At 41.5% G+C, this 12,705-nt stretch overlaps 1 protein-coding gene across 1 annotated transcript in view; it reads right to left on the minus strand.

Moving 5' to 3' along the window:
- Positions 1 to 8,569, minus strand: part of LOC122540849 (protein FAM81A-like) — a 29,014-nt gene extending 20,445 nt beyond the window's left edge. Inside the window, exons 1-3 of the mRNA XM_043677064.1 lie at positions 8,519 to 8,569; positions 7,476 to 7,594; positions 584 to 713 (exon numbers count right to left, since the gene is read on the minus strand). Of these exons, the coding sequence (XP_043532999.1) occupies positions 584 to 713; positions 7,476 to 7,594; positions 8,519 to 8,569 (300 nt within the window). The remainder of the gene's footprint in view (positions 1 to 583; positions 714 to 7,475; positions 7,595 to 8,518) is intronic.
- Positions 8,570 to 12,705: the final 4,136 nt, after the last annotated feature.

Raw genomic sequence — 12,705 nt, forward strand, 5'->3', positions numbered from 1 at the left:
CAGGTGAATCTGTGGCGGATATGGAAGTTTCCTTTGGGGCCTTGGAGGGAGGTGAGAGGGGAGGTGTGGGCGCAAGTCTTGCACCTCCTGCGGTTGCAGGGGAAGGTGCCGGGAGTGGAGGTTGGGTTGGTGGGGGGTGTGGATCTGACGAGGGAGTCACGGAGGGAGTGGTCTTTACGGAATGCTGATAGGGGAGGGGAGGGAAATATTTCCAGTAGTTTTTGGAAACAAAATTACTTCAATGGACTTCACATAGAGTGTGATTGCCTAATTTAATAAATCCTTAGGTCATTTATTGAAAGGTCTACAGGAACTTATACCATTTGTGTAAAATTTTGGAAAAATACATCACAATTGCACAATAAATGTTAAGGAATATTTCTGCAAGCCAAAAATAAATTAACAGAAACAATTCAGATGACCAAGTACACACATTATCCATTTACAGCTACTTTGCAAAAAATTATCCTGCCATCGATTATTTTATACATTTAGAAAAATATTATGAAGCAACCTTCGACTTAGTGGTGCTTTTCAATTTAGCATATGTTGTACATAAATTTAGGAGCTATAGTTTTTTAACCTGCCCTTCAATATCCTTTATTTTGGCTTCCAAGGTCAGTTTTGCTCTTTGTTGCTCTTGGCTCAGGTTCTGAATTCCTTCATATACTGATATCATGTCAGCTGTCAATTTGGCAATGCTTGCATCACACCTATGGGAGGAAACAGGCAGAGTCACATGATATCCTTCATTATCTGTTAGACCTGTAAAACAATATCTATAGGGAAATAGCTACTGTACTGTCGAGATCATTTTTCAAGTGTTGGATGGTGGCTGTTTGTAGCTTCATCTGTCTCTAGTGCTCCAGTGATTTTCCAAAACATGCGAAGCACAGGCACAATTCTTCCAGCACATTCAGTACTGGGCAGCAGCCTGCACTTTCACCTTAGTGCTGAGGCCAAGATGAAAGTTTCCATTCTCAGCTTGATATTAAGCTAAAGTGAGTAGAACAAGCACTAACTAGTTTAGTGTCGTTTCCCATCAACAAATGAACCACAGCATAAGTATGTCTGTAATCATTACTGTCGTCATAACAATAATTAATGCAAATGCAATGATATAAATGAAATAATACTCATCTCTTTCGTTACTAAATTTTAAGAATAATTTTTAAATTTTCCAAAGGTCTGAGCATATTTTCTAGGTGGCACGGTGGCTCAGTGTTAGCATTGCTGCCTCAAAATGCCAGGGACCCAGATTTGATTCCAGCCTTAAGTGACTGTTTGTGTGGAGTTTGCATATTCTCCCAATATATGCAAGGGTTTCCACCAAATGGTTCGATTTCTTCCCACAGTCCAAAGATGTGCAAGTTAGGTGGATTGGCTGTATTACCCCATAGTGTCCAAGGATATGCAGGCTAAGTGGGTTAGCTGTAGTAAAAATGGGGTTACAGGGATAGGGTCTGGGTGGGATGCTCTTTGGAGGGTTAGTGTGGACTTGATGGGTCGAATGGTCTCTTTCCACCCTGTAGGGATTCTATGATTCTACATTAAATCAGTAATTAAAAATGTTATCGGCATCCTTTGCTCTATGAAACATCATGGCTACAGAGTAAACTGACCATTTTAGCTGGGGTGTCTTCAGACAGGACCCCTTTGCTAATGCCTTAAGAAGCCAATCCTTGAGATAGAGGTTAAACCCCAATGCCACACATGAAGATACACAATGTCATTCAGGGTTATTGTTTTCAACATTGTCAAGTTGCTACAGCTGCTGGTCATTGTGGTGTACATGCCAACCCACCTGTCATCAGTTAATGTCTCTCAGGTGCAATAACAAGTGTTTATAAGTCTTTTTGAAGAGGAGCTATGGGCATCCCTCTGGACATCTGGCTCTGGCTACCTTGTCATAAAGAAATTGGGTCACCTTCATGTTATTCCACTCACATTTCTTAAGTTGGCTAAAGATGGTAGCTCTGTTTCTGTCAACTTCTGCATCAGTGGACAAATTATGTACCACCATAGAGCCAAAGTAGCTGAACGTGGTAAACACCAGAGGTGCTTGAAGTGTGATCAAGGGCAGAGATTCAATACCTTGTCCCATGACCACATGGTTTTCTTGATGCTTGTATTCAGAAAGAACAAGTTATAAACATGAGGGAAAAAACCGTTGAGTTTTTGTATCTGAATTTCCATGAGAGTGACTAACAGTATAATCAGTGTAGAGTTTGTAGAAGCATAGAATTCTCTGAACTTCTCTAAAATGTACTGTATTTTGTCTTCACTTTCAGTCTTGATAGAGTGTAGGGATTGCTGTCCATCTAATGTAGAAGTAGACTCCCACATGTATAAAGGTCAGGTGCATGGAGAAGAAGATGCTAAACAGAGTGAGGAACAGGATACAGCTCAGTTTCAATCTGAAACTGTTGGGAATGGAGTCTGAAAGTGTACAGTGCATTGTCTTGTCTTCGAAGGAGCAGTTAAAACTGAGGACTGGTTAATTGTAAGGAGCTTTAATGATAAAACATTTTTTTCCTAAAATGTTTTCAAAATTGTGATTGAAAATTATATCATGGAATCACAGAATTATGACAGTGCAGAAGAAGACCATTCAGCCCAGCTTTCTTCATAAATTGTAGCATGCTAACATGTTCAACTCTTAATATATTCGGTCCTTAGAGTCTGCTCTGTCATTCAATAATATTATGTCTGATCTATGTGTGGTTTCAACTCCACTTTCTGATTTGTCCCCTAAAAGCCTGGAAATCTTTGTCTATCAAAGATCTATAAAACTCAGCCTTGTGTAAATTTAATGAGCTAAATCTTACTGGAAATAGCTGTTTCTTTTTCACAAGTTCCATGGAGGGTTTCTTTCTGCAAGACCTAGTGAGTTTTCTTGCACTATCATCCCAAATCTGCCTCATTAACTATGCACCAATATATCACATCCCAGGATCACCGGTGGTGGCACCATCTTTGCATCCCAGCCATGCATCTGGTCAAGTATTGTCAGTCTAGAGTTGCCCTTCACAATGCAAATAATCCAACAGCCACAAAACCAATGCTTCTCAGGGCACATCAGTGACATGGTTGACACTTAAGTGCACATTCAACCGCACAATCCAACATACAGCAATGTCTAAGCAGCAAGCTACACTGCTTACCCATCCTTAGCCACATCCCATCTCAGAGTCTTGTCTAAATCACAGTTACTCTTTCCTCAATGCCCAGTGTAGCCAAGCATCTTGTCATCGTTCAATGGGAAAATCATCACAAACAGGAAAGCATTCAAATGCTTCAAAGCAGCCATTTTTATTCACCAGCAACAAAAGTTAACAGAAAGTAAACAAACAAGCTGCATTTGCCTTTTGGAACAAAAACAAAAACACCCGTTTGCCTGTTGAGTGCTGTGAATCCTATAACCAATGACAGATCAACTTGCCCAAGCTCTGATTTACTGGAACCAGGTATCAATTAAGTCCTACCCGGCTTGGGACACTGCTGTATCACGCAGAATGTGAAGAATTTCCTGGTCAATGTCTACATCATCCTTCGAGGAGGAGATGAAGACTGCTCCTTCTCTACTGGCTCCATTATATCCCCGCACCCAACCTGTTCCAGTTGTGCAGAGCATAGCATGCTAGGATTATATAGCACACTTTATCTGGACCATTCCATAATGACCCCAAAGACTAATCCAAGCAACAGAACCTCATCTTCAGGAAGCGTATAATCTGTTCCAACATGCTGTGGTCAAAGAGTGGGCTCTGTTGTATCTTTGTTCAGCCTCTGTCAAGGGGTTGCGTGATAGAATTATCACCCATGTTTGCACAGAGTATCCGTTGACCCTCTGTAGCCATCCATGCATGATGAACATGAGAGTTCTCAAGGACCTAGGCATCTTAGCAGCTCCCAGCGAATCTGTGCAGATGTCTGAGATGTGTACGGATGATCACAGATGACTTGCACACTAATGAAATGGAATCCTTTTCTACTGATGAACTCAGCTGTTTTATGATACAGCAATCTCAATTCAATGTGTGTACACCCTGCCCTTTGGTGGAAGACAGCTATGTTGATAAAACCTCCTGTTTGGGCTATAGCACTGATCTTGTGGGGAAACAAGATGAAGTAATGTGAACTGACACAAATTGCATTGGTAACGACCTTGAGAGGTCCCACACAAGTCCCAGTAGGTAACTGGAAGAAGGGCCTGTGAGGGCCTGTGCCCGAAACGTCGAATCTCCTGTTCCCTGGATGCTGCCTGACCTGCTGTGCTGTTCCAGCAATAAAGTTTCAACTTTGATCTCCAGCATCTGCAGACCTCACTTTCTCCAACTGGAAGAAGCCAATTGCACAAAAGTTCAACACAGATGTCACCTTGACACCTTGTCACCTTGACAGCCATTGATATAGGATGGCCACCCACTCCACTTTTTTTCATTATTGATTCACTGACTGGACCAGCATTACTTGTCCATCCCCAATTGCCCAGAGGGCAGTTAAAGATTAACCACATTGCTGTGGGTCTGGAGTCACATGTAGGTTAGACCAGGTAAGGATAGCAGCTTTCCTTCCCTAAAGGACATTAGTGAACCAAATTATTTTTCCTGACAATTGGCAATGTTTTCACGGTCATCATTAAACTCTGGTACGGTAGGATTTGAACCTCAGTTCCTAGAGCATTACCTGGATTAATAGTCTAGCGATAATTCCACTACATTCTGTCCAAAGACCCAGCCTTCATTGCTTTCTGGGGAGGAGTATATTAGACTCAAACAACCCTCCAAGAGAAAGAAATTCTCTTATTATGCTTTTAGTTCTAGTTCTGGGCTGGTCCAGGTATTGGAATCTCTAAGCTGAAGTCAGACACTTTTGTTTGAGGGAGAATCCAAGGTTCAAAAGGTCTGATGCACTGTGGATATTGGAAATCTAAAATAACAATAAAACAAAATGCTGGAAATATTCAGCATTTGTGGAGAGAGAAACAGAGTTAAAATTTCCATTCATAGTGATCTCTCATCACATTAGCTCCATTCAAATTTCTCTACCAACGCTACCTGATCTGCTAAGTATTTCCAGCATATTTTTGCCATCTGTAAAGACTGTATTTTCTCATTTTTCTTTATGTTTGACTGTGGTGGCACGGTGGCTCAGTGGTTAGCACTGCTGCCTCATAGCACCAGGGTCCCAGGTTTGATTCCAGCCTCGGGCAACTGTCTGTGTGGAGTTTGCACATTCTCCCCGTGTCTGTGTGGGTTTCCTCCCACAGTCCAAAGATGTGCAAGTCAGATGAATTGGCCATGTTAAACTGCCCATAGTGTTAGGTGCATTAGTCAGAGGGAAATGGGTCTGGGTGGGTTACTCTTCAGAGGGTCGATGTGGACTTGTTTGACCGAAGGGCCTGTTTCCACAGTGTAGGGAATCTAACCTAATCTAATTAGAAGAACCGTTTAAAAACCAATGATTGCTGCATATTGCCAAAACTCATTGTAAGTGATGTTTATACTGCTACTTTGTTCAATCAGATGGGCTGTTTGCAGAAGGGCTGGCACCAGGAGAGGTGTAAAAAGTGAGATTTGGCCTACAATAAGTAACTGATTGGTTTGTGGAATTGTGACCAGCTATTGATAAGAAAGCTCATCTGCCTTCCTACAGCTATATGGTTGGCTTCTGGGTAGCTAAACAGATTATGGGTGTGAATACTACTGACAGAAGCATTCAGAGTAGGGGAAATGGTGTGACTTTCTGCAATAAGAAAAATCCTAAAGCCTGAAGAAAGCCAGTTTATTTTCCCTCACCAGTTGTTGTAAACTGTGGCTTTCAAGTAGTAACTAAAAGTTGTTGCAGTTAGTATACCAATTATCTATGCCTTCTGTGAAAAGTGAGTGAAGAGTGATTTCAGAACAGCAAGTCCATCCTGCCAAGCAAAAGAATCATCTCAGTGTACCCTGTGGACAGGGGCCATTGAACTGCCTTCCCAGATTTCTTTACCTCCACCCATAACATCATTTTGTTTTGTCTGTCAGTGTGTGTATCTATGTGTGTATGTATGGGAGTTTTAGAAGGGCTTTAGAGGTTTAACTAGTAGATTTATGGATCGACAGTTCTTAGTTGCTTACCTATGGTTAGAATCTATTTACTTGTAATAAATAATAATTTCTGTTAAGTATAGAAGTCTGGTCCATGTTTTCTGTGGTCGGCAAAAGTGAGGACTGCAGATGCTGGAAACCAGAGTTTAGATCAGAGTGGTGCTGGAAAAGCACAGCAGGTCAGGCAGCATCCGAGGAGCAGGAAAATCGACGTTTCGAGCAAAAGCCCTTCATCAAGAATAGAGGCAGGAAGCCTCCACAGTGGAGAGATAAATGGGGTGGCTGGAAGGCTGGAACTGAGTAAGGTGGGAGAAGGGGAAATGAGGAAACTGGTGAAGTCCACATTGATGCCCTGGGGTTGAAGGCAGAAGATGAGGCGTTCTCCCTCCAGGCGTCGGATGGTGAGAGAGCGACAGTGGAGGAGGCCCAGGACCAGCATGTCCTCAGCAGAGTGGGAGGGGGAGTTGAAATGTTAGGCCACGGGGTGGTGGAGTTGATTGGTGCGGGTGTCCCGGAGATGTTCCCTGAAGCACTCTGCAAGGAGGTGTCCAGTCTCCCCAATGTAGAGGAGACTGCATTGGGAGCAACGGATACAATAAATGACATTGGTGGATGTGCAGGTGAAACTTTGATGGATGTGGAAGGCTCCTTTGGGGCCTTGGATTGTGGTGAGGGAGGAGGTGTGGGCACAGGTTTTGCAATTCCTATGGTGGCAGGGGAGGGTGCCAGGACGGGAGTACTTTAATCAAATGATGACTTCAGGGGTAACAGGGTTTGATTTCCAGTGTGCTACCAAGTGGAGCTTGACATTATTAGAGCAAGTCGTTTCTTCCATGCATTAATCAATGGACTTCAGCAGCAAGCATCAAAAGATAAGAGTGGTTACCTGCTTAAACCTTCATTCCCATACTGAGGCAGTGACATTGAGTTGGAATTGGGTAATTACCTGCTGACTACAGAGAGTCACAACAGTCAGTGGGTCACTAACTGGGCACGTCCTCTTGGATGGAGGAGGAAAATCACAAAGGGATTAGAAAATGTGAGTGATACTGAAAATTCACTCGATGCTCTGTACATCTCTTACACTTTGTTTTCAGAATGTATTGAAAAATCAGTGTTCAGCAGTCAAATTTGGAAGTGAGATTTTTGAGCCAGAAGTAATTTCTGTTCAAAATGTCTTGAGTACTGACCCTCAGTTTATCATTTGTGATATTTGGTAGTGTTTCTAAAAAAAAGGAATGTAAAACATTTCACAGATCCACCCAGCAAATTTCTCTTCACAAAAGACAGAGCACTACCTGATTCATTCCCCAATTATCTGCATATGGTTGGCTGAAAGCAGTCAGACATGTTAAGTCAAGGAACCTGTTTTTCTAGTCTTACCTTGCCACCCTGCCTCGAAGCTCCCCAATGCCATTCGGATGATGCAGTTCAAGACTTTTCATCACTGTATTGCTTCTAGGGATTGCATAATCTTGTGTCCTAATTTGTTCTTGCAGCACCTAATGTATATCCAAGGTAATTGTTTAAGTCTGGTTATGAAGGAGAACAAGTATATTCAAACTAATGTGGATGAGGGTACATTCTGAGAAATACTGCATGCGGTGTGAATTTTAAAATAGTTGTCTAGATTCCAATGTGAAATTTAATACAGTGGTTCATACTCACCTCTGAAATGTCTATGTTCAAACCTAACTCCAGGATTTAAGAACATAATTTAAGTAATCATCTACTCACTTTAGTGTAGTATTACAGGATTGCTACATTATTGGAGGTACCACCTTATGGCCCATATTTTAAAGCAAGTTGCCTGAGGTGGATATAATAAGTGATATGGGGCATGAGATTGATCTTCACAGTGGGTGATGCACAGCTGCTACTTCATTTTACAACAACCTAATGATCCATGGATATGTAAACTCAACCATGGTGTAAAGCAGGATGCTGATTCACTTTTCCCATGTCACGGCAAACAGCCAGAATAATTTCATCCCACCTTCTGATGAAAAGAGCAAGGAGTTAGTAGTTTGGCCAACATTCGTCCCTTAACCAATATTACAGTAACGCATTTACTTCCAATTCATCTCATTGTATTTTAATAGAATCGTGTTGTGTGAATTGTACATTAGTTCTGCTGATCAAACAGTGATTTAAAAAGAATTTGGTGCTTTTACACACCTTGGAATGTTCAGAGGACATGAAAGAGTGATAAAAATCAAAGTATCTTAATTCCATCAATTGTCTCTTTTATATTTTGGGGGTTCTAAACTGGTATTGCAAGCAAGCTAATCATGATCCACCAGAGATAGAGGAATGGATATTGCACACACTGATCTCTAACTATAATGCATACCCATGCACTTTGATGGTTCATGCAGAACTTGGTGCGTGCAACAACTCTCACTGTAAACATGAGTTAGATTTACCATAATCTCATAATCGCCAGATGAATAACAGCATAAAGCAGCCCAACTCATTTCCCAGGTTGGACTCTGACAAACTAGTATTGCTAGTTTCTGTGTGGAAAACATTTAAAGATACACACTGTAGATAGTTTCAATTTCTTTTAGCCTGTGCTTCAAGTGAATCTGTGGAATATTTTACAGGTATTGATTTGGCATCTTAGTAACTTATGTATGTACTGGGCTGATAGGTGGCAAGTGATATTTGTGCCACACAAGTGTCAGGCGATGACCATCTCTAACAGATAAATTATCCATCATTCCTTGAAATTCAATGGCTGAATGATCTTGGGGTTATAATTTACCAAAAAAACTTAATTAGACTAACTATATAAATACTGTGGTGACAAGAACAAGAGAAATGGGAATTCTACGGCAAGAAACTCACATGGTGACTCTCCAAAGCCGAGCATTTAGAAGGCTCAAGCTAGGACAATTGACAATGGCAGCAGCATGTACCATATACAACATGCATCATAGCAAGCCTCCTTTGACAACAACTTTCAAACCCATTACCTCTACTAGCCTAGAAGGGCAATGGCAGCTAGTGAGTGCAAAAAGCAAAACCTGTGTGTTCTCCCCTAAGCAACACTTGGAATTCCCATCACTGTTCCTCTATTATTGCTGGGTCAAAATTCCTGACTATAATGTACTTACACAATATGAACGGCAGCAGTTCAAGAAAATGGCTCAGCTCCTGCTGGCCAAGGACAGTTAGGGATAGGCAACAAATGTTGTCCTTGACAGTGACACCACATGATGTGAAAGAATAAATAAATAAATTGACTGTGAAGATCTCTATGACAATACCACTGTTTTTCAAGGAAGAAAAAGAGCAGTAAAAACAGATGTGGTTCTACTGGAGATGAATGTAGCACACCCATTATCTTCAAGGCTAAAATACACCAGGGAGACAGTGATAAGAGTTGTGTGGAATCTGACCATGAACCAAACTCCACCATAATAACAGTACAGACAGTAGCTGTCAAGGTCACTTCTGCTTTAAGACTTTATGCCCCAGGCTCACTCCAGGCTGTACTTTCATTAAGTACAAGGAATATCAAAACCAATCTATGATTATCAACACATGCTCATGCAGGTTAATGCTTTCTTCCCAAGCAGCCATCATGATATTTTTATTGTAAACCAATCTACCGTGACCTGATTAACTATCCAACAAAGAAATCTCAAAGTGTGGTTGTTTGGGGATTATATCTCTCCCTTCAGTCATAGCTAACACCAGCTCTCTGGGAACTAATTTCACTGACTGTTGGGGATTGTGTTGGCAAGGCGGACACTGTGGATGTTGGAAATCTAAAATAAAAACAAAAAAAAACTGAAAATATACAGCAGGTCTGCCAGCATCTATAGAGAGAGAAACATCTCATTTAAAATTTCCATTCAAGGTGACCTTTCGTCACGTCAGCTATATTCACATTTCTCCACAGATGCTACCTGACTGGATAAGAATAAGAAATATTTTTGTCTTTACTGTAAAGATTGTATCTTCTTATTTTTCTATATGTTTGATTGTGGCAGAAGATACTGCTGTTAAACATATTGGGAGAGGATGGTGTCATCACGTATGGAGATTCATTATAGTTCAGGAGACAATGGTGGTGGGCACGGATGTGAAACCAAACAATATTCTGTGTTGCAGTCATTTTGAGGCCACTGCAGAAAGGAAAAGGATTGAGCACAGGCCTTGCTGGTGCTTCACTGAGGTAAATGTACTAAGGCACAAAATACTGGACTTAAAACCATTAACAGTGGCCAGACCAGCTAAGAGCAAGACAGCTGGTCTGTGATGCACAATTAACCAGCAATCCTTCACAGCAATGCAGACAGCAGGCTATACTTGTGCTGTGTGTTTGTTGCATCAAGCCAGTGCAAGCTGCACTGTTGATTGGATAGACTTATCAGAGTGCCACTCAAGGCTAGCCTGCTCCTTTTAAAGTGATTGATTGATTTATTGTTGTCGCATGTGCGGAGATAGAATAAAACGTTTTGTGTGTTATACAGATCATACTATACAAAGTGCACCAGGTAGCTGAACAGAGTGCAGAATACAGTGTTGCAGCCACAGAGAAGGTGCAGAGAGAGGGATCAGAATTAACATTTGAGATATCAGTTCAAAAAGTCTGTTAACAGCAAGCAAGAAGCTGTTCTTGAATTTGTTCGTACATGTATTCAAAGTTTTATATCTTCTGCCTGAGGAAGAGGGTGGAAGTGGGTATAACCAGGGTGCGAGGGGTCTTTGACTATGTTACTTGCTTTTCCAAGGCAGCGGGAAGTATAGGTGGAGTCAATGGATGGGAGGCTGGGTTGCGTGATGTACTAGGCTATGTTTACGACTCTCTGTAGCTTCTCACGGTCTTGGGAAGAGCATTTGCTATACCACACTGTAATGTCTCCAGACGGTGCACTTATAAAAATTGCTAAGAGTCAAATTTACATGCTGAATTTCCTTAGCCTCCTGAGGAGGTACAGACATTGCTCTGCTTTCTTGACTGTCACGTTGATCTAGGTTGACCAGAACAGATTGTTGGTGATCATCACTCCTAGGAACATATCTCTGTCAACCATCTCCACCTCAGAACCATTGATACAGATGGGACGTGCCCTTTAAGCCACTTCCTGAAGTGCATTGATGCTACAAGAGGTGCTGGTAGCCATGCTGCAAGTGAATTTGACTTGGGAAGGATGCACTGCAAAATGGCACAACATTACAGAATGTGCTCCAGAATGTGGATGCTGCACTTGGTGGAGGGAAACAGGTTGCAGGAAACAGATCAGTAGAAACAATAATTGTTTATTCTTGCTGAAGAGACACAGAGTGCAAACTATGGTGCCATCAACCATGTCCAAAGTTCTGTCACATTAATCTGGCAATGACCACGAGAAACTAACTGCATTGACTTTGATTCAACAGGGATGGTAGAACTATTGCAATTGCTGCTCAAATATTTACAGCTCAGCAGCACTGTTAGTTCAGCACTGCACATGGCCACCACACTTCTTCTCTTCCATCTCATTTGAGGCACACAGTGCTTCACTCTTCTGGGAAAGATGGTTACAAAGAACAAACACTACAATCATCCTTGCAACGACCTCAAACAGCAGCTTCTCTGTTTCTCCAGCCATTAAACAGGACTTCAAATGCTTTGCTGGTAAACTGTAATTTTGGATTTTTAGAGTCTTTGTATTGGCTGACAAAAGCTTTCTTCCCATATGTTGTCATTTACTTCTATGTTTGCTATTTCTTCATTGGTACATGTTGCTAGCAAGGACAGCATCCATTGGCTGTCCCCAGTTGCCCTTGAAAGGTTTTGGAATGATATTTGTCTGAACCATGGCTGTCCATATGATTTGGATCCACTATAAGGTTAGGGAGGGAGTAACAGGTTTTGAGCCAGTGACAATGAAAGGTGAAATGTTTCCAGTTAGGACGGCATGAAAATTGAGGGGACCTTCCAGGTCGTGTTTTCCCATGATCCTGCTTCTCTTCTAGCTGGTAGAGGTTGCAGGTTTTGAAAAGACTTGAATCTGAAGTTTTCCTCTTCAATCTTCTCAGTGATCCTGCTCAGTAATTTTTTTTAACAACATGTGATTTCCATGGTTCTTTGGTGAGTTTTCAGCACCAGACCCTATATGAGCTAGGATTTTGTGGTAACTATGCAAGGGAGATCGCACCCATTGGTTCTGGTGAGGTCTGTCTCTAACCTCTTCTCCACCAAGCTTCACCATGTCTGTGTTGTGCTTGTACCTGGCAATAGTCACAAAATTTACAAATATGCAAGTTCCTTTTTTAACAAATCTAACTGAATATACTGAATGAAATATTTTGTAAATGACATTTGACTACTCAGACCCCTTGACATCATGGTAGCCCACAAACACACTAAAACAGCAGCTAATGAACTTGAAAGACCCTATACAGCCAATAAGCAAAACTAATGGCATTTACAAAATATCTTACAAGCATTGTAACAAACACTACATTGGACAAACAGGTAGAAAACTAGCCACCAGGATACATAAACATCAACTAGCCACAAAACAACATGACCCTCTCTCACTAGTAACATTACATACAGATAAGGAAGAACACCACTTCTTCTGGGATAACACATCCATCCTAGGACCAGCCA

This window comes from Chiloscyllium plagiosum, chromosome 36, assembly GCF_004010195.1.
Source record: "Chiloscyllium plagiosum isolate BGI_BamShark_2017 chromosome 36, ASM401019v2, whole genome shotgun sequence".
Classification (NCBI taxonomy): domain Eukaryota; kingdom Metazoa; phylum Chordata; class Chondrichthyes; order Orectolobiformes; family Hemiscylliidae; genus Chiloscyllium; species Chiloscyllium plagiosum.